Source organism: Hippoglossus hippoglossus, chromosome 16 (assembly GCF_009819705.1).
Source record: "Hippoglossus hippoglossus isolate fHipHip1 chromosome 16, fHipHip1.pri, whole genome shotgun sequence".
Taxonomy (NCBI): domain Eukaryota; kingdom Metazoa; phylum Chordata; class Actinopteri; order Pleuronectiformes; family Pleuronectidae; genus Hippoglossus; species Hippoglossus hippoglossus.
In genome coordinates this window covers 1718462-1746292 of record NC_047166.1, presented here as the reverse complement: position 1 = coordinate 1746292, position 27831 = coordinate 1718462, and the positions used below count along the sequence as shown (strand labels likewise).

General features: G+C 44.0%; 1 protein-coding gene across 4 annotated transcripts in view; it reads left to right on the top strand.

Moving 5' to 3' along the window:
* Window positions 1-27831, top strand: part of bbs9 (Bardet-Biedl syndrome 9) — a 133426-nt gene that overhangs the window by 19635 nt on the left and 85960 nt on the right. For 3 of the 4 annotated variants that reach the window (XM_034611553.1, XM_034611552.1, XM_034611550.1), the window contains exons 9-17: window positions 2704-2833; window positions 4719-4900; window positions 5203-5279; window positions 5363-5416; window positions 5517-5619; window positions 16564-16668; window positions 21924-21938; window positions 26855-26995; window positions 27799-27831. The exon at window positions 27799-27831 is cut by the window's right edge and continues 63 nt beyond it. In XM_034611553.1, coding sequence (XP_034467444.1) covers window positions 2704-2833; window positions 4719-4900; window positions 5203-5279; window positions 5363-5416; window positions 5517-5619; window positions 16564-16668; window positions 21924-21938; window positions 26855-26995; window positions 27799-27831 — 840 coding nt within the window. The remainder of the gene's footprint in view (window positions 1-2703; window positions 2834-4718; window positions 4901-5202; window positions 5280-5362; window positions 5417-5516; window positions 5620-16563; window positions 16669-21923; window positions 21939-26854; window positions 26996-27798) is intronic. The other variant, XM_034611551.1, reaches the window with a different exon arrangement.

Here is a 27831-nt window from a genome sequence, read left to right as displayed (position 1 = left end):
CTGGTTTCAATTTTAGAATTAAAATATCTCGGCATTTTCAAAGTGTTCGACACTGTCTGTTCCAGACATCACTTCGATTATTTAAATTACTCTTGGAAATTGCCCATGAATTCAAGACATGATGTGCCGGTGCAACAAAAGCAGCTTTTATTGGGACATGATTGCTGTCAACAATCAAAACCGCATAAAAGTTCCCACATGGTGGAAAGACGGACGGACTCCAGGGATCTGGCTGCTGCTGCTCCTGCAATCGTCTGTGTCCATGCTTCAGTTTCTTGTTAGGAGGCCAACATGCAGTGACTGAGTGACTGTCAGAGCTGCCACCCAGCGTTCAGTAAAGACTCGTTATTACAGATGAGGATAGACGTCGCTGATCTCCCGTGTTTCCTAACTCTTTCCTCCTGGCCCTCGGCCTCACAGCTGCCTCGGCTGGAACGCTGCCCTCCAACTCCCCGTCTACCTCTCTCCGTCTGTCTGTCTGTTCCTTTCTGTCTCACAAAACTTTATTGGCTCCACTAGCTCAGCTGAAACCTTCCAGCCAGAGTTCAGGTCCCACGTTCAAACCACAATAAGATGCTAGATCACTTCCTTTGGAGATAAAAATATACGAGCCCCAAACTTCCAGAAACAGGACAGTTGAGTGACAGATTAATTTAGATTAGGGCACGAGGACTCACTCCTCAGATATACGTCCAGCTGAAGATATACGAGGGATTCTACAGTGCTCATCTCTATTATCGGCAAAACTACTCTGCTTCATCCTGAGATGTTTCTATTCTTCCAGTTTCACGTCCGTCACGTGTTAGAAACCTCATCAACACGTCCACACGCCCGCCGGGATTTTTCTGGACATTTTCCTGCTGTTTTCTCACATGGACTCACTCTGACGTTTGGCATCGTTCTTATCCGAGCAGGATATTTCTGGAAAGTGGGAGGAAGTGGAGACATGTCGTCCATCTTTATTTACAATACATGACTCCTACATCAGTCAAGATGGACGGGAGCAGAGGAAAGGATCAGTGAATCTACATCTTGGGGGAGATGGTAGAAAAAGAGGACAGATTAGAAGAAGCAGGTGAGAATAGACAGGATCATGAAAAAGGAGGAGGCAGGAGAAGGGACCACTGAGAGGACCAGAGAAGTAATGGAACTGAGGAGGTGAGAGGAGAAAGAGATGAAGGATGTGGGGATGACAGCGAAGGGAAAGGGTAGTAAAAATGTTCGGGAGATGCTCGGCCTGAACACCGATCGGACCTTTATAATTAGTGTTGTAATTATAATGCTGATGCCGAGATAGAAGGTGTGCGTTTGCTTTGATGTGGCACCGACACACACTCTGTCATTTTGACCCCTGCACTGTACCACCCTGCTGACCGCTGTTACTATATTACGCCTTGTGTATTCAAGTGTGCGTGTTTGTGTTGCGTGTGGCCGTCACCTCAGATCTCTCTAGGTGGTAAGTGCACCATTGGTGGGATCGACTGGACGTGTGTGTCTGTGTGTGTGTGTGTGTGTGTGTGTGTGTGTGTGTGTGTGTGAAACACAAGTAGTAAAACGAGAGTATTTATATTTAATGTTTCTAAGCATGAGTCACAGGAGGAGGATTATACGTAACTTCATATGTCGACCTACAAGAACTGACCTTGTCTCAAATTGAACGATCTACATGAATAAAATCTCCGTACGAACCAGATGGGAGACGCACGGAGAAGATTTCTTTCTTTGCAGGAGCGTTGCACTCGTCTTAAACGGCAACGCCACCCACCACAGGAATTTGTTATTTCTGTTATTTCTGCTTCATGGGTTTTGGATATGTGAGTATGTGCCACTGTTTTCCAAAACCAAAAATCATAGACAAAACCCTCGGATTTGTGCTGCTATGAAACTGAGGCTGGGTTTCTGACCATAAATGACTAAGTTCAATCATCGCTGTGAAGTACGGTTTCTATCGTAGGACCAGTAACGAGCATGTAGCCGATTATAGACCTCGTCTGGGGGTTTAAACTCACAAAGAAATCTTTATTCTCATTATAATTTTACGAGTTTAAACTTCACTGGAATAATCCAGTTTGGTCCGTTTTAGCACATAATCACACTAATGGTTTCACCCTCTTTAATGCATATACGTCTGAAACTTGTTCAAACCTCAAACCAGGCATATGGAAATACACCTTTTCCTAGATTTCAATACTTAATTGTCCTTCAATGTTTTTGTTATATGTTATGTACATGAAACTGCTGTTCGGTACGGAGCGGGAAAGGTTTCTTTTTACATGTACGCCATGGAGGGAATGTTTCGTTCTGTTTGTTTGTAGGATTGCGCAAAAACTACTCAACCAACCTGTATAGTGTATTTAAGTGTTGTTCCAAACCACAGTGCCGTTCAAGTTTCTTATGGAGGTTAAGAAGTGACGAGGAGGCCGATAGAGGTGGAGACGTTTCACACTAATGTTTTTTCATTCTCAGTTTGTCTTTGTCTGACTTGTTCAGTCCTGAATTTCACAAATTCTAAGATAAAGTCAACGAAAAGATTTCAAGATGTATATATTTTTTTAAATGTAAAAATCTGTGCACATCTTTTCTGCCTTGTTTATTCTGCAAAGTAAATGTTTGTTTAGCGAGAACAACGTTTTCATAAACATGTTTTGCACTGGCTCTTGTTCTTCTATCTAACAAATCATGTTATCTCTTCGTCTCCTCCAGTGACGGAGGGCATGACCAACCTGTTGCTAGGTAACCACACCAACATGCTGCTGGTTTACCAGGATGTGACTCTGAAGTGGGCGGCCCAGCTCCCCTTTGTGCCCGTGGCCGTTCGCATCGCCAACTTCCCGTACGTACGAGCCTCGACAAAACGTGTCTGTTAATGTTTCTTAAAAAACTAACTCATCTACTTCAAGGAAGAAACAAGATAATTTGTGTTCCAACGTTGTATAATAAACACGCACAACACACCGATAAAAATACACATGTAAACACTCACGTACACACAGCAGGTATGTTGCTGCATTTATCAGCTTGTGAAATCCTGTGTGTTACTTTTGACAGGAAATTGCCCAACAGTATCTCCCAGCTGGCCAATCAGAGCAGAGCAGGGAGGGGCCAGCTGGAGCCTTTTCCAAACAACTCCAATCAAACCGCAATTTGATACAATTACAACTCTGTGTGTGTGTGTGTGTGTGTGTGTGTGTGTGTGTGTGTGTGTGTGTGTGTGTGTGTGTGTGTGTGTGTGTGTGTGTGTGTGTGTGTGTGTGTGTGTGTGTGTGTGTGTGTGTGTGTGTGTGTGTTTTAGATACAGGAGATAGTGTGTGTCTGGGTCGCTGTTTGGTTGAGTTTGAGGCTGTGTTGTTTTAAAGCACTTGATAGTCATCATCTTGTGCAGTGTGTTGCCAGGACCCTGCACAGAGTGTGGGAGAGAAACACACACACACACACACACACCAATATACACAAAACAAACACACACACAATGGCTCCAGCAACTTTCTGTGGCTATTTGTCATTTACAGAAGCGTCCCGAGAGTCGACACAAATTATTATTTTCTATTATTTGCAGATATTTTGGAAAATGTGTTTTATAAGCCATATTTTTGTTAACCTTGACCTTGACCTTCGAGCGACAGTGTCCCTCCGCACACACTCACACCCTCCTGCAGACAAAAGAGCGACGCCCCATTTATTCATGAATATAAATATGAATTCAGCAGGTTTTTATAAAGATCAGTGATTAGAAAAGAGCAGAGGAGCAGGGTCTCTCGTTGACCGATGTATTTTTTTGGGGGGGGGAGGTTGGCCAGATCGCCCCCGCTGCTATAAAACGATCGTTTGAGGAAACACAGTATTGTATTTCATTTACGTATAAAGTGCTATAATAGATGTTTTATGCTGCAGCGCTTAGTGTCATGTACAGTTTGTTATAATGTTATAACTACAGCCAACATCTCCGACAGCAGCTGCTGCGAGTTTCCTCTTTTCGTCCGTTCATATTTATGATCGACAGTTTTCCTCTGACAAGTGGTGGGAACTGATTTTCTCAGAGGGTCGGGGGAAGTGTGTGTAAATGTGTGTGTGTGTGTGTGTGTGTGTTTGTGTGTTTTATTGAGTGAGTGAGTGAAAGCTGTCGTTATGAGTGTGTGTGTGTGTGTGTGTGTGTTGGTCATGTGTGAGTGAGTGTGTGTTTCCGCAGCAGTTAAAGTGAAAGTTTTATGCCCCCGCAGACACCCTCCTGTGCAGGTGTGGAGTCGACTGCTGCTCTAGACCTGAACCCTGTGCGTGTGTGTTTGTGTGCGTGTGTGTTTGTGTGCGTGTGTGTGTGTGCGTGTGTGTGTGTGTGTGTGTGTGTGTGCGTGTGTGTGTCTGTGTGTGTGTGTGTGTGTGTTTGTGTGTGTGTTACTACCTCACGAGTCTCAAACTACATCACATCTGCAACCAGTTAATATGCACGACTGCATCATTCATTATTTCCCCTCCTCTCCCCTTCTCTCCTCTCTCCTTCTCTCCTCTCTCCTTCTCTTCCTCTCTCCTTCTCTTCCTCTCCTCTCCTCTCCTCCTCCTCCTCTTCCTCTCCACTCTCCACTCCTCTCTCCTCCTCCTCCTCTTCCTCTCCTCTCCTTCCTCTCCTCTCCTCTCTCCTTCTCTTCCTCTCCTCTCCTCTCTCCTTCTCTTCCTCTCCTCTCTCCTTCTCTTCCTCTCCTCTCCTCTCTCCTTCTCTTCTTCAGGGAGTTGAAGGGAGTGGTGGTCAGTCTGAGTTCAGACGGTCACCTCCTGTGCTCGTACATGGGCACAGACCCCTCCTTCTTTTCCACGCCCAAGGTGGACGCCCGGGAGGCCGACTACGAGCAGGTGGACGCTGAGATGAAGAAGCTCCAGAAGTTCATCAGAGATGCCACAAGGACTCAGGGTGGGAGTCCAGACAAACACATACGATTAGCTTCACTGGAATCACAATAAAAGTCACTAGAACTCTGCAAAACCACATTTTGATCTCCTGAAAGATGCTAAAAGATATTTTTATGGCACTTTCACACCTACCTGGTTTAGTCCGGACCAAATAAACAGGTTTGGAAGGAGCCTCTGACCTCAGGCCGTGGTTTCCTGACCTCTCTTAATACATCTTTCTATCTGGATATATGAAGTGTCATGTTTGTGTAAATTACTTTATTTTTGGGGGATAAAACTCTGTGAACTCTGTTGTTATTTCAGACATCCTCCCTAAACCTGATGCTGAGGAGGAGCTGACTATGAAAGCTTCTGTGTCCTCCAGTGTGGACAGTCCATCGGTAAACGCACAAGAACACACACACACACATTTTAATGAACACACACAGAGACACGGTAGATTCATCTCTCTTTTTGTCTACAGCAAGCTCTGACTCAAGATATCGACGGTGTGCCCGTCCCCTCAGTAACCATACAGGTGAGCTGCTGGTGTCCTGACGTACTGCAACACCGGAATCTGTCTACGCTCTACGTCTGAACCTTTATGGTCCTGTATCTTCTTTATCCTCCTTCTCCAGGTGAAGGTGAAGGCCTGTAGTGTTGTGTCGTCCTGTAAACTGAGTGTTGCCGTTCAGCCTCCTCTGGCCGTCACCCAGGACCAGTTTGCCCTCGAGCCGATGGGTCAGTCACTTCTTGCTTTTCTTTGTCTGCGTGTTTGTGTGATTGGAATTTCTGCCAAATTCTTTGAGCTAAATTCTGAATAAATGTGCAGATTCTGTCGGCGAGGGACACGATTTTGTGGCAGGAAACCTTCTCGTTTGTATTTCTAGTTTGACCGATCACGTTTCAGCAGGCTTTGGTTGCTGGCTGGTAAATAGACGAAAGAGGTGAAAGAGGTGAACTAAATGTTGCCTGGAAGTGAAACACCTACAAAAAGTGTTGTTGTTTGTGTGGAGAAACGTTCGTGATTTCACCGTGATGAGAGAAACTAAGATAGATTTCATCATCTGATTTTTACAATCTCTTTTGTTTTTCCCGGCCTTTTTCTTCCACTCACTCTCTAAATCACACACACACACACACACACACACACACACACACATTTTCTCCCGTCCTCCATCACATCCTCCTCCACAGTTTGAACGCACACACTCCCGCTGACAGCTAAGGGAGTGAGAGGTGTGAGTCTGCGTGTATTTGTTCAGCTCTTATCAGTCTCCTGTGTGTTCCGTCGTCGAGCTGTTGGTGTGTTTCGGTCGCCTCGACCAGACGCCGGTAACTTTGATCTAAATCACCCAGACACTACGCACACACACAACCCCACAACCCTAAACACTGCTATCTGCTGTCGGCTCGTTAAGAGAACATCACCCATCCTGTAACACAATGTCAACCTTTTGCTTGGAGCTGTTGCACGGCCCCTCGTTTAACCTTTTACATTTGTGGAATTATACAGTGTGTGTGTAATGTAAACCAGTTAGGGGAGGCTTTTATCACAGGATACATATCGCACCATGAGAACTCGGATTTTCTGGGAGGGAAACCTCTAAACCAAGCAGTGTTGGTGCCTTGCACTGCCTGTTGGCCTACATATGGAGCGTGGGGCTGTACTTTCTATTGAAGGACCCGTCTTTCTTAACAAGACAACCAAACTACGATAGTTAGAGAATCAGGTTCCACCTAAAACTGGATAAATCATATTTTGGATTAAATTAGTGAAATCAAAATCATTCATCATCGTCCCTCAGGCTCTAGATTCAGACCCATCCTGCATCTCGTTGCTGTTTCCCGTTACTGTGAGAGTTTTCTAGATCTTAATGAAAGAACAGGTTAAATCCATCTCCTCCAGTGCCCATGTAAATGCTTCTTCTCCCATCTGAGCGTCCACGGATGTGTCGGTCTTGGATGGGGTGTGGTCAAGTGCATTGTTGGCACATTGCTGTTTTGCGGCAGTGGAAAGCCGTAGCAGGGTTGACTAACTAGAACCTAGTCTGAAGTTACTGGTGCAGTATTTTACATACTACCTGGCAAATCTGCCATTAAAGCACCAAACTGCCAAGATGCACTGATTGCACCTCTCAAACCACGCAGCTGAGGCATTTTCTGCCTGAATTCCCCTGCATCATTAGATTGTGTCTTTCTCAAAACCTCTCTCATTAAACTGGTCACGTTCCCAGGTGTGATTGGTTTTAATTATATTTTGTGTTGTAGCAGAGCCAAAGCATCAGCGTTAAAATAATGACAAGGATCTGACTCAGAAGAAGAAAGAACGGTTCTTTAAAAGAAATTGCAGGTTGGATGTAGATGGTATTCGGGTTTTGGCACGGGCATGCGTTTCATCGTCAATCCATGTCTGACAAGGATTCTTTTAACTCTCTGTTGGTTGGAAATTCAAAGTTTACAATACATATATATTTATTGTCTTGTACGTCACAATGAGGGTAAGAATAAAACCAGAGATTGCTTGGTATTAGGTCAAATGTCAAAGGAAAAGCTTCAGGCTACAGTAATTTAACATGGAAGGTGTCTGCAGTTATTTTCAAATCCATTTACACAGCACAGCCACAGAAGTTGGAAAAGCACCAGAGAATCTTTTTTTTTTTCCTCTTAAACTTCTCCCTACATTTGCTGGAAGCATCATCCATCACGGAGGAGTATTCACTAACTTTTCTGACACGGACCAGTATGGATTTTGAATTTATGATTTCAAGATGTGAGCAGCGTTCTCAGGCGAGTGGAACGCCATCCGTTTATTCCCAGCGCTGAATCAAACTGACCACTGCTTCCCCATGATTAATGCAGAAATGTGATGCGTTTCACCACAGTGCATTCTTATCTGTAAATACACCGTGCGTGACCCCGACAACTGTTAATCCAAACACGATGCGTTTCTTTGCGCAACACGCAGCGTGTTTGCTGAAAATTCTTTTTCGCCAGTTTCCTATTTTTCATACGCCTTGCGTTTCATATTTTGACATATTTTACACTGCACTGCACATGTTTTAAGTTTATTTCTGTGCTTTAATATGTCCACGTCCATAAAGTCAGTGCATAATTCTTTTATTTCCAGTTCCCTAACATTTTGTAATGTGCACTTCCCACAGTATTTTCATAATACTTTTCACCAAATACAGTTCTACAGCTGTAAGTATAAGTCTGCAGAACCCTCACATTGTTTTCATTCATTATGCTAGTCAGTAAATCAATATTATATATCCAAGAAAAATCTATATTGTAATTGAGAAACCTGTTAATTAGGGCATGACACCTGATTTTCAAGGATGTGTGAGTTGATGATGAAGTAGTCGTTGTGCAGGATGATGAAGAAGCAAAACATTATGGATATTTGAACTGTCCACGGGCTCACTTAAATGCATTACTATACTATTAAGTATCATGTGTCCAAGTTGCACCACATTCAACACTTTATTGGGCCCTTTACTTTACACAGGACTTTGTGTGTATCTTCTGGAATCATTCTGTAGATATCTTCTAACTGCAGCACAAAGTACAGTACCTATGCAAGGAGGTCAGGAATGACTTGTTTCTTATTTCTAACTGTCCACCTCATGAATTAACATTGAGCTGTAAGCTGAAGATGTTTGTTTTGTTTTGTGAAGTACTTAGAATGAGCCAATGATGGTTTCCACGTCCGAACAGAGAATGAAAAGCAAGCGAACAGAAACTCAAAACTAAATCAAAAGTCAAGTCATTGAAGGAGAAGCCAAAAAAAAGGATGAAGGCAGAATAAGAGGTTTGGGATTCGTGTGCTGGTTTTGGTTTTTCTTCCCAGTCGCAGCTCTGAAAGATTCTCTGTTTATGTAGGAGATCAGAGGCTGTGAGTCACTGCACCGTCACGTTTACACCACTGAAGAGCGGCTTTGTTTACATGGGTTTAGGTAGCGGTCAGAAGGGTCAGATTCAGGAGCCTGTCACAAGCAGACACACACACAGTCACAGAGATACACACCCAGGTCTTATAAATACTTACACACACATAACCAGGGACACACAAGCACATGCACGTGTCACTGACTTACTGTTAATATAGACACACACACACACACACACACTCAAAGTAGAAAGTAGCTGTGTGTGTGTGTGTGTGTGCGTGTGTGTGTGTGTGTCAGGCTCTTTTGTCTTCCTTCTCACAGGAATCTGGCACCGCCTTTCACTTGTCAATCACCAGCTCTCTGTAGTGAAACACGAGCACTACGACGCACCCACCGTCTGTCCATCATGTTGCGCTCCTCTCCCACCTGAGTGACCCCTCACTGGCCGGCTTTGGCCCGGCGTCGGCCCGGCGTCGGCCCGGCGTCGGCCCGGCTCCGCCCCGTAGCAGCAGGACCACCGCGGCTGACCCCAGTGGTCGTTTGGCCCTAAACCGAGTGTTTCACATCCGCAACAGTTCTGGAAAATTGGGGGAGGAAAATGAATTAATGGAGGCTGATGAAGTTTTAATGAACGTCGGGAGCTGGAACCCAGTCACGCAGCCAGAGTTTACTTTATGATTTTGTCCAGAAAATTGCTGCCCAGGTTATGGATTGCAGGGGAAGTGGCCGCGCTGTAGTTGGAATAATGCCTGGTGTAAACTACATGTAAGTACAGAGTATACGGTGATGTAAACCATGCAGACTATCACCCATAAAAATACAAAGCAGTGACAAACGACCTCTCCTGCTTTCCACTGCTACACTAGAGACAGGAAGTCGTTTTTCACTGCCAGAACACAAAGGTTACCAATTAACAGCGTTGTTAAGGTTGTTTTAAGTTCACTTACAGAAATAACAACTCTTAAATCATCATACTTAGTTGGTTGACATGATTGACAATAACGTCTCCTAGCAACCACGGGGTTCCTTTTACATTTTATGGGTTTTTATACATATACGTAGACAAATTTACAACGTACACTGAAGAACATCACTACACTGGCACACACACACACACACACACACACACACACACACACACACACACACACACACACACACACACACACACACACACACACACACACACACACACACACACACACACACACACACTATGCACAACAACAACTCCCAAAAGTTAAACCTTGGTAAAAGGAGAACATCTGCTCTTCTTCAGACTTCTGATACGTACACAGTCGCCATGTTGAGGCTCATTTATGCTTCTACGTTTCTAATTCAGACGACTTAACCGTCACTGACCTCGTACACATGTATCCTTTACGTTTCGTTTGTTTCTTTCAGAAAGCGTGCACAAATAAGCACAAAATGAACTCAGAATATGGGCAGAGGTTTTCATAGACGTAGCTAACGTTGAGCATAAATCTTTATACCCACAATCCATGTTGAACAACTCATGTGACGTGTCAACAGTTATCGGCAATACAAATATTTACATATCATAGTAAATATAAAGAATATATACCATGATAGTAATACAAAGGTAAATTGTACCTGATTTAGGGCTTCACACTCGTTAATCGCACCATTAAAGAAGGAGGTGAAAAGCTCTGTGTTCTCCTGACGGCTTGTCAGACCTCGTCCGAAGCCAAAACTATTTATAGCAGTTATGAGCAGCCACAAGTGAAGGCGTAGTGAAAAGTCAAGCCGTCGCAGGGAGAGAAGAGTAATGATAGTTGTTCAAATGGGGATAACAGCGCATGTTTTCACTGCTGGAAGAGATTCAGAGCGCTGCACTCGGCTGTACACGTGAAAAGTGACGGGAGTAGAAAATGAAAAAGGAACAGTTGAGAGAGAAGCTCAAACTCTACATAAACTTTCTGCCCACATGTTAGAATGTGAGCTGAATGTCTGTTTCTCAGGTGAATATGAACCCTCTGTTTCTCCGTCACTCTTTTTTTATCCCAATGTCATTTGAACTTATTGTGGACAATATAAACAATAAGAAATAAAAAAGAACAGATTCGAGTAGTAGTGGGCAAGTGACGAGGTGACGGGTGAATCCTCAAGAAACACCACAACACTCCCCTGTCTGCTTTTCATCATCACTTTATTCCTGAACTCTCACTCTCTCACTTCACTGATACTGTGCACACACGTTCCCACACAGATGTAAACACACAACAAAGTTCCTAAAATGTACACACTTAACTCTCACGTGTGTGTGTGTGTGTGTGTGTGTGTGTGTTCGTTTGAGTGTGTGTTGCTATTGCTGCTGCGGCTCTCCCACATGTCTTTGATTATCTGGCTCAGTGAGGTGCGTCCATTCTTGTGTGTGTGTCTCTCTGTGTGTGTGTGTGTGTCTTCAGTGTGAAAGACCACTCTTGTATCTTTGCAGGGATTTGTCCAAAGCACTTCACAGTAGAGAAAGTGATGATGCGTTTGTGTGTAGATGGGGTGTGGTTGGTTGGGTGTGTGTGCGTGCGTGTGTGTACGTGGGGTGGTAGCTGCTTCGGACTTTTATTGTTGTTCCAGTTTTTATTCGTCTCAGATGGCGACTCAATCCCCTGTTCACCACACACTGCCTCCTTTGTTCTGTCTCTCTCTCCTTTCTCCGCTCCCTCCCTCTCCCTGTTTCCTCCTCTTTTCCTCTGTCCATCTTTTCTCCTTTCCCTGCTTCCTCCCCTTAAGCTGTCATGTCGTCCCCCGATATCTTTTTTATCCCCTCTGCTTCCTTCTTCTTCTTCTTCTTCCTCTTCTTCTTCCATCTGTCACGTTACCTCTTTCCTCTTCCACCTGTCTCTCTTTCATTTCCGTCGTTTCTTTCTTTCTGTCTCGGTCCTCCTCTCCTTTCTGTTTATGTTCCTCAAACTAATGTATTTAATCTTCTTGCTGGCAGAACCAAAAACTCTCTTGTCATGATTCTGTAATTTATAGAAAAATCCAACCCTAATTAACGGACTGCAGAAACCACAACGATCAAATCCATCGACTGTAAATACAGACGGACGATGTGTCTCCACTTCCTCCCTAAATATCGTGGATACAGGCGCTGCCATCTGAGAGTCTGTGCAATATCGAGGTCCTCGCTCGAGTCAGTCAGTTGTCAATCATCATTAGAACGATACCTACAATGACAGAAACACACAGAAACATTTATTTGAAGTGTACTTTGACTTCTAGTTAGGTCTACGTCCCATCCACTAACATGGAGGAGGCAGAGTTTATGACATTCTTCATCTTCCTCATCTTACTGCAGTAAATTGTGACCATTTGTGTAAACGAACAGCTTTAGTCTTGACCATTAACCCATTATCTTCGTCACCATCTCACTTCACACGGAGCTCCCAGTTTGTCTCTAAGTGAAGATTGGTTTTGTTTAAGGAGCCTGAACAGTGATCCGACCCCATTCTGACCTGCAGGGGTCAAAGGTCAGTGTTTAACACCACTTCCCTGTTCGCCTCGGGACATGACGAGATCACACACACACACACACACACACACACACACACACACACGCACACACACACACACACACACACGCACACACACACACACACACACACACACACACACACACAGTGGCAAGACAGGAATGTCACAGGACAAATAACAAATTTCAAAGTTTGTTTTTCTCTCTTTATATTATTTGCACATGGTGACACACGAGTGCACACTTGCCCCTTCCCCATCTCCTTGTGGGGTATAGATCCCCATCTCCACCCCTCTTGACCTGTGACCTCCTCCAAACATTGTGAAGTCAGTTTAACCTGAGCTGTCAGTTGCTATAACCTGAACCCTGAGGGCAGCGACAGCACTTAGCCCAGAGTCAGAATGAAGTCGAGTCCAACGGTGGTTCACAGGGAAACCTCTGAAATCTGATTTTCATTAAATAACCAGCTCTACTTAACTTCTGAAATACAACTTCATACACTCCCTGCCCTGCTCCTGGTGAACATAGTGTAGCAGAATGCAGCTAAAGACCAAAAACAGAGTTAAAAAAGAGAAAATATTGGATTTAGATTCTTCACTTGGATGCATACTTGACTAAAAATGAAATATAGGGTTAAATCTGCACTGCAAAATCCACTGACTCCTAATGGACAAAAAAATCCATTTGAGGTTTAAAGGGCATTTGCATGTGCACAATGACCACTTCACATATTTGATGAACTGCAGCGCTGTTTACTGGATATTGTCATCGTCCAGTTACACACATAAATACACTGTCATGTACCCACTCTTAAAAGTGGGTATATAAATAGCTATACGGGGGGAATTCCATAAAGAAAGAGAAGGCTGGAGAGAGTGGAAAACAGCAGGAGGAATCAGAATGAGGCTCGATCCTTCGCTTCAGATGAAATAGAGGGAGGAAGTCGGGGATAAAAAACGGTGCAGAGGCGATGAGAAGTTAGAAAAACAGAACAGACGAGGATGAGAAGAAAGTTAAGAGATGGAGAAAGGTGAAGAAGGAGAGAGGGGGGGAAATGAGGTGGAGGAGGAGAGGTAGTAAAGTGGGGGGGGATTTCAGAGTCCCTGGTGGAGTTTGTTTTCGTTGGCTGTGGTGTTAATGGGTTAATGTGATCTCGAACACTGGGACCAGTCTGAACAGTCTCACTGGGTGGGACCTCCAGGTCACAGGGACGGACATGTTACCTGGACTTCCACAGCAGCTGCCCCCTGACCCGTCCAGATGTGGCCTGAAAGACACAATGAGAAGAGGCAGAGATGGATAGAGAGACAGGAGAGAGAGAAAGAGGAGGAGGGAGAGAAGGAGTACGAGGAGGAGGAGGAGGAGGGATTACTTTGTGTCGTCTTTGGTTTGTTTGTTGGTCTTAATGGGCCTGGGAACACTTAAAGCACTTAAACCTGTCTGACCACTTTGACCTCCAGGGCGCGGAGGTTAAAAGCCGTCTGCTGACGGACAGGATGACAGCGAGGGAGAGAGTGAGGAAGGAGGAGAGGAAGAAAGTGAAATGAAGGGAAGGTGGAAACAGGAGAGGGAGTAAGAATGCAGTAGAGAGAGAGAGAGAGAGAGAGAGAGAGAGAGAGAGAGAGAGAGAGAGAGAGAGAGAGAGAGAGAGAGAGAGAGAGAGAGACAGAGAGAGAGAGAGAGAGAGAGAGAGAGATGCACAGTTCATCCTAGTTGTTTTAGAATCAATGAAAACTGAGCTTTTATAAAACTCCTCCCTGGGGGAAGATGTTCAGTTTTCACTTTACGATGTGTTAACAGAGAAAAAGAGATTTCAGCGTCATCGTTTTTTATCCAAAACCCGACAATAACTTTATTCCCCAGGTTTCTGATTCTTCAAAATGTTTAGGGCTATTTCATATATTCATGTGGACAGATTTTTCTTTTTGAATAACAAAGGAGGGAAAACCCAGAGGACACATGAGGATAAGAAAAAGACTTAAGAGTAGAGGTGGGGGGGGGGAATATAGTTATATAATATGATATAAAACATTTCTTAAAGAAAACATTTCAGCACATAATCCCAAAAGACCATATTTTGATTTAATATTACAGATTTACACTCGCCGCACACTCAATAATGTCTTACGTATATACAGCATGTTTTTGTTGTATTTGCTATTTTTCTTTTAATATATAAATGTAACACGTCCCTCTCACTTGAAATTCAGTTGTGAACGTATAATAACTAAATTTGATATATAATCATGCATTTCTCTTATTTAATGAATGAATCTATGTAATTAAACATATTTAACATAAATCAATGTACAACTGCAAAGGTTCAAGCTGTTGCACAGTTAAATGCAGTCAGTCAATCAATATTGGCCTAAAAATGGAGTAAATGAAGAAGGGATGAAGAGAGAGAGAGAGAGAGAGAGGAAGAGGAAGGGATGAATGTTGGAGAGGAGTGTGGGAGCAGATGAAGGCAGAGCGGAGGTCACGCTGTCATGGCGTCTGACAGAGTGTGGAGAAAGTCTCTCTCTCTCTCTCTCTGCTTTTCATCATCTATCTTCTCCTCGGCCGGTCGGAGGGGAGGTGTCTCTTCTCCTCCTGCTCTGTCCATCCTCAAACCCGAGAGGACTCGTCTCCCCGTAGTCTGTGTTTGAGTGAGAGTGAGTGCACGGGGGGGGGGGGGGGGGGGGTCGGTTCTAATGGTTCTAATGTTTAATAAACTCACCGTGTTAGAAAGAGTGCGATACTTACAAACACACTCTGTCTACACACACGCACAGACACACACACACACACGCACACACACATACTCGGGGTTCAGTCACCTGTAACGGGCTGAGCTCAGGAACATCACGCCCCATTACACCACCACACCGCCCTCTGTGTGTGTGTGTGTGTGTGTGTGTGTGTGTGTGTGTGTGTGTGTGCGTGTGTGTGTGTGTGTGACTGCATGAAGCCATTAGCTGTAATATATCCTTTCCTCTCTGTCTGTATTTGATCCCTGCTTTTTCTCTGCAGCCTGTTTGCTCTCTCTCTCCCTCTCTGTTAGTTTTGGGGTATTTGAAGGGAAGCGACAAGTCATCGCCCCTTTCCCATGCTACATATAACTTCAGTGCTTGTGTGTGTGTGTGTGTGTGTGTGTGTGTGTGTGTGTGTGTGTGTGTGTGTGTGTGTGTGTGTGTGTGTGTGTGTGTGTGTGTGTGTGTGTGTGTGTGTGTACTTGGATTTGAGTTAAAGTTCTGGCTAATGTTGTTAATCATCTGTCCTCACCTTGCCTGGGGATGTTTAGTGTAAGGGTTGCTGTGTGTGTGTGTGTGTGTGCGTGTGCGTGTGCGTGCGCGCGCATTGAATGGTCTGGTTAGTATTGGTATTGCTGTATCCTGTCCTGTCTACACCTCAAAAATGCTGACTCTTTGTGCGTGCGTGTGCGTTTGTGTGGGTGTGTGTCAGTATGTGTGTGTGTGTGTGTGTGTGTGTGTCTCTGGCTGCCTTGTGTCCTTATCCATCACTCAATGTTTTTCCTGTAAAGCCTTGTGCAGTAAAAGCTGAGCTTCTGTTCTAGAAATAAGAAAAACCTCAATTAAACTTACATTTCCAATAACACATTACTTAACTTAACTTACTCAAAGGGGAACTCCAGTGATTGAACATTACACTCACGAGACATTTAAATAAAAGCAGGAGATGTTGACTTTTGGTCCCGAGTATAACTAAAGCCTGAAAACCTCAAACCCATGATGACTGGAAAAGTAACAACAGCAGTGTTGTGTTTTCAAAAGTAATTAGAGCTCCAGACGACATTTAAATTCACTAGATCCTGATTTTCTCTAGATTTTCATTTATTTTTTTTATATTTTATCTATTTATTTCAGTCCCCTAACCATGTCAGATTTCTCTTATCAAGATGCATGAATTATTATCTGAGACGTGAATGAACATTTTAAATTGCCCTATCTTGCAGTCATAAAGAAAATCTGTATGAAATGGGTTCTTCCTTGTGTCTTTACCGAAGCCTCCACAAAAACTCGCAGAAATGGGATTGAGTAGCTTTTCTGTGGTCCTGCTTCATGTCTTTGTAATTTAGGGAGTTTGCTAAAGAGTTTTGTACGACATACGTACGTCCTGTTGTTACCACCTACTACATTATATTATATTATATTATATTATCTCATTCTCTCCTCAACTCCTGTCGTCCGTCCTCTTCTCTCTACTCAGTAAATGTACTAAACAGTGTAGCCGCTCAAAATGACCGAGGGCTTTCTCTTTCAGTGGCGATGTTGACATTTATCTCTTCTCTCTCCTCAGGTGTCGGTTCCTCCACCGTTGTTAAGTTTTCGGCTTTCCTCAATGGCCGCTACCCCCCCGCTGACCTTACCGGAGACATCACTGTGTCCTACAGCTCGCCAACAGGTAAAAATACCTACAGGACACAAGTTTCCTCCACACGTGGAACAACGATCACCTGAACTCTCTCTGTAGCACAAATGAATTCATCCCAAGCTGCTCTGACATGTGTACAGATGGTAACGGTGTGGAAGGCCGGTGTATTCTCTCTGTAATCCAGTCGGTCCAGTGTGCACCTCCACTGTAACGCCGCTGAACAGCAGCTGCTGACTTGACGTAATGACATTTGGGCTCTTTCCAAACAAACCCAGTTCATCCCCCTGCTGCCTCCAGGCATCTGTTTCCCGGCCCTGCAATATTTCTGGAAGATATTACTTTCCCCTGAAAACCAACAAAACCACTCTTTATTTCAAATGTCACAGACTTCCTTTTTGAAATACTGATTTCAGCGTTCGTTTAGAAAAACCCATGTTTTCATGCTATTGTTTCCTTTGGATTACATTTGCCTTGGCAGCCCCGGTCGGTGGAACCGTTTTCCCTCCCCAGAAGCACTTTTAATGTGAAATGTCTGGAAAACTTGTATTTTTTGTTAAGCTTTATTGTGATGCTATAAATAGCTGAAAATATGGAGTCTGGTGTTTTTCAATAAGCCTTCGACGCGAAGCAGCTGGGGCAGAGTGTGAAGCCAAACTCGTGTTCTGGACGGGACTTGTTAGTTTGGAGTTATAACCAGAAGAGGTTTATTCTGGGATGGAGGAAAAAGAGACACAGCAGGATTGGAAAAAACGTACAGAGGTGTGGTACACTGAGTGAAACAAGGGGAAGCAGGTGAGGAGGTGAGTTCTGCTCAGCCGGGAGTAGAAAAAGAGAGAAAATGTACATAAGCTTGGGTGGAGAGTAAGGAAGGGAGGTATTTTATACTGAAAAGTTAAAGGGCAGGAAGTAGCCGTATGCCAGGGTGAACATGAGAGTGGAGGGAAACAGGGAGGGTTTTATAAGGTGTGGACCCTGAGAAGTAAAAGGCGGACAAACAGCATAAAGCTGGGACCTGGCTGCAGTGGTTCGCTCCCAGTCAACGGCAGGATGATGGATGGTGTTAAGTCAGGTCAAGGCTCCGTGCAGGACAGTAAACTGGGACTTGACTTGACTGTAAACTGCAGGAAATACATGTCTTTATGGATCTGGCTCCGCGCATAGTGGCGTTGTTATGTTGAAACAGGAAAGCGTGGCTCAGGAGGAACAGTAATGTAATCTGAAGGTTCCTGGTTTGATCCGTGACCTCTTGAGAAGGCGTGTCGAAGTGTCCTCAAACACGACACCGCACTCCAGTTCATACACATGTAAATATTCTGTTAATCTAAGTTCTGTGGAAGAAATGAAACCAAATTCTGCCATTTGGAAAAACTGTGTTGATTTCAGCCTCGTCACCGAAGTCCTTAAAGAGAAGGAGGGTCACATCCTTCAGAGGGTTCATGTGAAGACGTCACATCAGCACAACTAGACTGTTGCATATCGATGTGTCCTTCAAATGTCCCTGACAAAATGCATCCTTCCATTCCTGAGTAACAGAGGATCCACCGGGTCGATCTTTCTCTCCCAGAATTCATCCAGCACCAGTGATGAAGCTAATGAGCTATGCATGTAGCAGTAATGCAGATATCACGTGTCGGTGCAGCCGTCGTCACGGTTGACATGTGGACGGGACGAGCTGGTGACTCCAGTAGAGAATCCTCCGCAGACCAGATTGCCTCACTTCTGTCTGGCCTCCACCTTCTACGCCCAGTAGACCGACTCCTCCCCCCCAAAGGATGTGGCCCCTGACTCTGGACCCAGCCATCGATCAGCAGTACAAACACACATCCTCCGTCAGCCGCAGCAGCCAAGTGGATTTAAAAAAAGGTCTGTCGGGCTCATCTAACCTGCAATGATGGACCACGGTGTAGAGTCCTGTCTGCACCGAACTCTGCAAAGTGGTCACCTTAAGACCTTTTACATAGCTGAGTATCTGTGGCTGTAACTCGGTGGTTGTGTGCTCCTGCGGTGCTAATCTCCATTAATGCCTCGTCTCCTCTCGTCCTCTAAATGCTCTCCTGGTATGGGAGGAATGCATCACTTTGTCTCTATGTCTCTCTCTCTCTCTCGCTCTGCTCCCACCCAGGGGCGATGATTACGCCTCCACCGCCGCCGCCCGCACAGCACCGCTCCACCCCATGGTCGCTGAGGCCATCTTTAAGCCCTACAAAGGCTCTGACATTCAAGAAGGCTGCTGACTCCTTAAGTCCCTCAAAGGAGGCTCGACGGTCGCTGTAGTCGTTACAATCTAGAAAGAATTTCATTAGTGTCCTCTGTGATTTCCCTAACACCCCGACAATGGGGCTTTACACAAACACACTTCAGGGGGATCGAGTGGTCAAGCTGGCATTTACAGTACATTGTTGCCTCACACACAATGGGAATTTTCAACCCAGCACTCGCAGATAAGTTACGACTGCGCGGATAATTTCCGTAAAACCCGGCCAGCCATGATTCATCGGTTGCTAAGCCAATTCGTGTGGAAGCCTTGGGAGCGAGTTGGCAGTGTGCGTTGTTTTCTCCTGTTTCAAGGAGATTGCCAGAGTGACCAGCATCTCCACATGTCCGTGTCTCTGGGAGGCTCCAGTGTTTTCGTCAGGTCTTTCTTTGTTTCGCTGCCAGGTCTGAAATCTGTTTGAAAGAGACTTTTGTGGGGCAGCTGATGTTGTTGGTGTTGTTGCTAACTGTCCGTGCCAAGCGATCCGTGTCCTCAGCCCTGTTTGTTACTCTTCACCGGAGAGTCAGTGGAAAGTTCGGCCGCTGGCCAAGGAACAAGTGATTCATTTATCGAAAAGGATTTTAGTTTTTTTTAACATCGTAATGTAAAGACTTCAACTTTATTGTTTTCTCATGAGCTGCAGCACGTGAAAGAAATCTGGCACGTTTCTCTTTTCTGGTTTGACTTTCTGGGGAATTTATTGCAGATCAAAATTTGTCTCAACGTTTTCTGTTATTAACGTAGTAAAGTGACAGAGGCTCCGCCCAGACTCCACCCCTCCGCCTGAATGTTCCCCACATTCTCCTGCTGCGTTCTTCTTATATGAAAAGGCAAATGTCCATGCCCAACTTTCTAGACATTTTCTAGATTCATGTATGAAACACTATCGGTGATATAATCGCTGGTTATTACATTTCCAGGTTGATTTCTTGACATGACTTTACAGTTCTGCGTTCAGGAAAGACACAGAGAGAAGATGACGTTGGTGCACTTTGTTGTTCTTTAAAAAGCAACTTCCTTAAGTTTCTCAGTTATTATTTGTAAAAATGAGGAGTCGTGATACACTCAACAGTTTTTTTTGCTGCTCATGGATCCAGAATTTCACTCATTTCTCTGCCGTTGCAGGAGATTTCAGAACAGGAAAAGACTGATTGAACACTGGCTGGACGGCGGCCAGGCCTGGCTACCGTGTGTGTGCTTGAGTGTCTTCTTGCTCCATTTGACATGTCCTCCACGTTTAACTGGAGCTTTCACTCAACATTGATGCCTTCACTTCTTTCTTTCTTTCTTTCTCTCGCTCCCTTCCTTCTTGTGTTGGTCTAGCCTTTTGATTTTTTGGCGCGTCTTCCCTCAAATTCAGCTTTTTATTTCTTTTCTCTGGCACCGCACAATGCTAAGAGGAGATGCAGAGAAAGAAGGAACAGAGGGGAGCATTGTAGGATTAGATAATGCCGCTAAATGTGAACATATTTTGAGAGTTTGTCGGTTTATTCGTCAGAGGGGATTTCAGCCAGAAAAGTCCCAATGTGTTTTTTATAATTCTGTTTCTTTGGTTAATGTAATGCACTAATCAGGCCTAAAAAATATAGTAAGTCTATATTTGGATTGTTCTAATTTATAAGTTTAGAGTTTAATAAATAAATGTGATGTTCTTGGCATGACGTGATATTAAGCATGAGGATATTTCAATAAAAGGCAGAATTATGACAGGAGAGGCAGCTTTACCTCAGGAAGAGGAGAGACGGCGGAAAAGGAAGCAGGACTTTCATCAGGTTTAATAACCCAGTGAACTGTCTGACTCAGCACCTCTGTGGCTTTTCATTGGCCTGCACGAGGCCATCTGCTTCTCATTCACCTTCGCAGGAAATCCTCTTCGACCAATCAAACCAGAGACTAATCTGCCAGACCTCAATTGTGGCGGCCTAAAGGTTAGAGAAGCAGGGGGCTGATCCCACAGCAGCTGAGAAAATCTGGCGGCTGAGAGGAGGAGGATAAGAGATGGTCTACCTCAATTAAAAAAATTAAAATGTCCCCATAGTTCAGTTTTACTTGTCTGTAAGCGTTGCTGCTTCATTTGATGGATCTGTCATTAGACTGTAATTGTTTACTTCCATATCAAAATATTTAACAGTGAATACACACCCCAAAAAATGCTATAATACAATAATAATTATTATTATAATAATTATTCCCTGGGAAATTGGTTAAAAAAGTGATACAAATATATCTGCCCCTTTCTCCAGATGCCAAAACTTAATGAGGTCTCATTCCAAGTTTCAAACCAACAAATCAACAAGCAGGGAAAACATAACGTCTCTGTCCGATGTAAAGAAAGTCAAAATGAATTTACAGAATTCAAAACCATTGACAGACGCAGCTGCAGATCAGATGAAACAGAAACACCAGTGATCAGACTGGTTTTCATCACTCAAACCTTTTCTTGGAAATGTTCACGTCCATTCACCTGCCAGAGCATTTCTGGTGTCAGTACGACTTCATCAGTCAGGATCTCTCAAGCAAAAATGTATTTTGAGTTTAACAAAGTATTCTCATTTTTTCTCAAGTAGCTTCTCTTCTTTTAAACTGATGAAAATCTGGATACTGATAATTATATAAGGGTAGGTGCCTTTTTCCCCCCAGATCCCGTCAGACCAAATTTCATACTCACCTCTTGATGAGCAGCTATTTCATTTTGGGTTTGGACAGTTTATCATAGTGGGGATGATGTTGGCTTCGTGAGGAGGCTGCGTTCTGCTCCAGCTGAACGTTCCAAGTGTGGGAAGACGAACCGAGACTTTCTCTGCTTTAGTCAGCCTTTTCTGTTCATGTCCATATGAGGTTTTCCCAGGGAATCCCCCCCCCCCCCCCCCCCCAAACCCCCAGTAGAACATCAGAGGCCAATTCGTCCAGCGCTGCTTCGTTACTGCTCTGCACAGAATGAAAGTAGACAGGAGTGATACCTCTTTCTTCTTCTCTGTTTCTCTGTCTGGTTTTTAACCTTCACTTCTTCTCTTCTTCTTCCTCTCCACAGAGCTAAACCCCAAAGGTAAGTGTTTGGATAGAAGTGCTGGATAGAATAGAAAATAAAGTAGAAACACACACACACACACACACACACATACACATACACACTTTATTAAAATGACAAACATGTAGACCTACTACTACATTTGCTGTATTTTGGGACATTCCCTCCAATATGCAGTCGTAAAATCATAACTGCACCATATATATATATATATACAAAAAAGTACAACTCATAAAAAACTTTTACAAACATTAAAATCATCAGCTGTTGACTGACCTGCTGAAGAGAGGAGAGAACATTTCTCCATCAAGAGAAAACATATATATATATATATATATATATGCATTCCAATACACACACACTCTACTGTATATACAGGAAGAGACCACTGCCCACTGTTTATGTTCCTGTAACGTGATACTTGGCAAGAGTCTGTACACACACTTGTGCAGATACTTGTGCGCACATATACACTTCCTCACTGTGTGGAATAAGTAAATATCCATTTTCCTCTTTTACTGTGTGCAGTTTACACAGAAATATCATCTGTCCCTCACACACACACACACACACACACACACACACACACACACACACACACACACACACAGTGTCAGCCGTAGTGTTCCTAGTCGTCAGCCAGTGTTTGTTTTAGTCCATCTGAGTTTGTGTGGTCTGATACAGAATAGGATGTCCTGTAATCTATAGTGGGTTTAGAGCCCTGCAGTAGTATGCACTCTCACACACTCTCACACACTCTCACACACACATATACCGCACATGCACACATATATTTCCACACACACACACACACACACTCATGCAGCGTTGTGTTTTCTTTCTCCCTGACAAGTGCAAATCAGCTTCACATGCAGCGATCTTTGCATCAGCAAAATATGTTTTCAGGGAACGTAAACTGCCGAAATGAAATGTTTTTCTTCAGCATCTCACACAGGAAGATAGAAAGTAAACCTTTTGGACCAGAGTCGGTCAAAATGAACCAAATCAAGATGGCTGTGTAGAAAGTCTCCGGTCGGCACGACAGAGAATTAAAGAAACATCGTGTTCCGTGGAGGTGGAATTTAAAGTGGCTGAAAACGCATTCTTCAAATCAGACTGTATGATACTGAAGATGGTTTATTGCTATCAGTGTTTTGATTTACAAATGCTATGATTTTCATTTAGAAATGTTATTGATTCTGGAAACTCAAGTGTTCAACGCTGCAGCTTTGCGTTGCAGTTTGGTTTAGTTTGGTTTAAAGATCTCGCTCAGAAGAAATGTCAGATTAGAATCAAACAGACAGAAACTGGATCTGTGGTCGTGGGCAACACGTGTGCGTCAGTCATTCAGAAGTTGTCTGTGCTGTGACCTAATCACAGAGGAAATGATAAAAAGATGCACAAACACACACACACACACACACACACACACAGACACGCTGACATCACTGCAGCTGTGTTAAGAACCTGATCCCGTACAGTGTTCCTCTACTCAAATAAACTCTGTGGTCGCCCTCTCTCTCTCCCGCCTCCGTCTCGAACACACGCAGACACAAACACAGATTCCAGATAATTGGAATCAGAGTCCGTTGAGACGGCAGCACAGTGGAGCTGCGGCAGCTTTAACAAGTAGCAGCAGTGGTGCTCGGTGGTGATGTTAAGTGTGTTTAGCAGTAGACAAAGCTCCGCTTCCCGTATCACCAGCATCGCAGGCGACTGTCAGGGGAAAGGTCAGGGGTCGGATGTTACAGTATGTGATGTGTATGGGGATTCAGTCATAGCTACACCCTCAGGAACGTAAACATCCCTCACAGCAGATTACCGACGGCTACAGAGCCGGACAAGGAGAGAATGAATTGAAGAATCTGTAAGACAAACACGGTAACCTCAGTTTACTGTAACTGAGAAACAGTATTTAGTCACTTACTCACTCTTTGGCTTCGGTCTCCGTGCAGGCCTCAGTCCCAGATTTCTCCACTGAGTCGTCTCCTCAAACTCCATCAATCTGCTGCTTTTCTTTCCACTGTATCTCCTCAAGCTTTGTGTCATCGAAACTGAGTAAAACTCTGACATTGTACGTAGGCGAATGATGCAACTTTTATTCATTGCCATGGCGACTGACCCAGATTCTGGTCCAGCATTGAAAGTGACGTGACTGAGGATATGACTTTAGCAGACACAGAAGACATTGGAGTGCGTTGGAAATGTGGCCGCGGCCTCTCGCTGTTCACACTGATCAGAAAACATGAAATGTGTTTCACAGATGATAAAGTCAAAGCAGGGACAGTTTGTGGAGTTGTGTGAAAAGTCTTATTTTGGAGGTTGCCAACGAACAAGCTTCAGAAATATACGACCGCTGGCGACTGTGGAGAGAAACAAACAGAGCAGAGTCATTAATCACTGTCAGACTCTTATAATGACAATAGTTGTTGTGATACTCAGATGTAATAAAGTTATTAATAATGATAGCAGCACCATTTAATAACAGTAGTAACTGGAGTGGCAGTGTCCACCTCTGCCAAAGAACAGTCCCCGTTTAAAGTCATGGATTTGACATTTATCAGATTCAAATAAAAATTCAGTCAGATTCTTTTCATCAAGATCCATGAAATGTTGAAAAATGATCTTATCTCGCCAAGTTATTTAATGGGTTTCTTATGTGACGCATATAAAAGTGTGTCTCTCCCCCAAGTTCGGTGGTACAATCCATCCAATAGTTCTAAATAAACAAACACAGATGAAAACCTCTTTGTCAGAGGTTGTGATAATAACTCGTATAATAATAGTTGGATAGTGTCAGATCTGGATCCTGCAGCTCTGGAGTCAGAGATACCTGCAGAATAAGGACAGAGAGGAAAAGCCCAAACCACAGGAGAGATAAAACACAAACGGTTTGTGCTCTTTTGAGTTGATGGAGTGTTTATTGTCTGATAATCTTTTCACTTAATGGACGTCGTAAACCGGTCTTGCTGGATCCTTGCTTGTGTTTCTTGAAGATGTTTCAACTCTCATTCAAAAGGTTTCTTCAGTTCTTACCTACGTTGAACAGCCCGTTCTCTTGTCCTCACGTGTCCCCTCCCTGTGGATGCAGATTAAATCCACTCCCAATGCAGACAGAAGACAGATGTTAGAGGGTTTTCTGACCAGTGGAGAAGCGGCTTTAGAAATGAAGAAGCCTGTTGAATGGTTAGTGAGTTTGAACGAAGAGCAAAGGGAAACTTCAGAGTGTCGATTGACAGGTGGGGATTTTAAAGGACCTGTGTCTACCTACATTCATCCAATCATTACATATCACGTTTACTTTAACTTAGGGTTTTAGGGTTGACCTCCTTCCAGAGCAAACCTCTTTTTGCTTCCTCTCAGGCCGCCAGTGGTTTCATTCATCTCTGCACGATATAACATTTAACTTGGAAAAACTTGAAACCTGCCGGAGTCGGCCAATCCATCCCAGTGCGCATCACGTCTCCTCTGATTACCATCAAAGTTATGTGGTTTGAAAAAAAATCACAAAATCACACACTTGTATCTTAAAATCTCAAAAAACTTTTGCAGAACTTTGGATCTGATGACATTTATTTTTTACAGCGTTATTTTTCCAACGGGGATCGTTTTCACCATTTATTATGAAGTTTTCACTTCTAATATCGAGTAACATGCTTCATATTCGCTCTGACATGTGCATCTAACTCTGTCTGTGTTCTATTGGCTGGATGTGATTCGTTGTTTAGCTGTTCAGTCACCCAGCACGAAGGGTCAATGAGGAATCAAGGGAGTGAGGAGAGAAATGAAAAGTGCACAAGAGTCTTTCTTCCTCTTGAAAAAAGCGTTTTTCTCTCCGTGTCCTTCTGCTGTTTTTCTTGGCTCCAGCTCTTCCCTCTCTGCCGCAGCTCATGTGTTCAAACCAAACCGAGTTATTCACATAATCACAAAATAATTTCATGTCTGGAATGAAAAGGTGCACAGTAGTTGCAGGTAATTATTACTATCTGTAATAACCTGGAACATTCCATAATTAAACTCCACCTCGGCTGCTGTTTCTCTTATTATTTCTCTTTCGGTCTCTCCCTCCCTCTGGTTAATTTCCACTCTTTCTGCCCAGCTCAGGTCTTCTCCCTCCGCTGTCGTTAGCTCACCTCCTCTCCCCAGGTTCCCTCGCTGCTCCGTCTCTTCTTAACAACTGTTTTCCTCCTTTCCCTCCGTACCCTCGCTCTGTTATTCTAGCTAAGTGTAGATTTCTGCCAAGCTCAGCACTGCTTAGCCTCAGAACATAGTTATAGTTGGCTTGAGCTCCCCTCTCTCTCCTTATTTCTTTTTTAAACATCTCAAAGTTTCACTCCACTTTTCACAAAACTTCCCTTTCGGATCTTCGAAAAACACCCCCCCCCCACACACACACACACACACACACTTGGTGTTGATGTTGAGTCTCTCGGTCTCGTAGCTCTCAGATACTCATGTAATCTGAATATCTGCAGTGTTGACTATGTTAACAAATGTTAACCTGACTGCTGTTTGGAGAGGGAGCCTGAAAGGCGATGTTCCGACCTCATTTGATTCGCCGTAGGGGAGTTTGGTCAAGATGGGCGCCACTTAAAGGGGAAGTGGGTTGTGGCTTTCAGACTGTTTTTCAGGAAAAGATCTTTAGGAGGGGGAGATTGAAGAGTGGCATGAATGACGCAAGATAAATCCAGAATAAATCAAATAAAGAAAACAACTTGATATATTTTTAGGTTTTATTTAGCAAGAAATATCTTTTCCTGGTGACTTTGTGAGTGTGGGGGGCTGAGACCCTCCACACGCGTTGGCAGGTCGGTGGCACTTCTACAAGATGGAAAAATGGAAAAGGAATAAATTGCGTAAAATATGAAGAATAAACATTTTAAACATAACATTTTAAGATGTTTTAAAATATTGATGTATTCTCTTTTCCTCAGGAGTTCCCAGGGTTCTCCAGTCCAGGTTCAGTCTTCCTCTGCTGTTGGTGTGTGTTCCTTCCTCTCCGGCCAAAACCACCAAGTTTAAGATCACCGTGGATACCAACCAGCCGCCGGTCGACCTCAACGCCATCTTCCCGGGTAAAACACGGACACACGCCCAGACACGTGAACACGAGACGAGGCGGTTGGCTGCGAGGATGGAAATGCTTCTGTAATCATACGCGATGCACACATATGATCAGTTTTATCATTGGTCGTCCGTCTAAAGCTGTTTTGAGACACGACCTCCGGAAAATGTTTGGGAAATACTGTCTGGACATTTTCTGGAGTTCGTGTTTCACACTTGATGAACGCAGCAGGAGATGATGAACAGGACGATGTCCAGAAGCTCAGTGTTTTTGTTTACACCACATCAACACCGGTATCGGCCTGTATCATGTAAAACTAATGTTGTTTAACGACCGAGGACGATTGAAATGGCCACCAGAGGGCGATACACAAGTCCACATGACATTGGAGAAATGTAGCCGTGAGAATGTGTTTACACTTTTGTGAATTTCGTGTGGTTGTGTATTTATATGAATGTGTTTATGTATCTTTATTTGTGTGTGTGTGTGTGTGTGTGTGTGTGTGTGTGTGTGTGTGTGTGTGTGTGTGTGTGTGTGTGTGTGTGTGTGTGTGTGTGTGTGTGTGTGTGTGTGTGTGTGTGTGAGAACAATTCCCTGTTATCTGACAATCGGCTGCAATCAGCAGCTCTGACGTCTAAACACACACTCGCTCCTGTGTGTGCTGTGATGTGTGTCAGCTCCTGCCCGCTCCCATTGTGCGTCTTTGTGCGAACAGTGTGACTGTATATCGTTCCACCTTTGTTGGCGTCCTGGATCATGATACGCCGTCTTATCTGTCTCATCACTCTGCTCTCTGTCTCTTTCTCTCCGCAGAGTTTTCAGAGAAATCGGAAGATAAGGACGGGA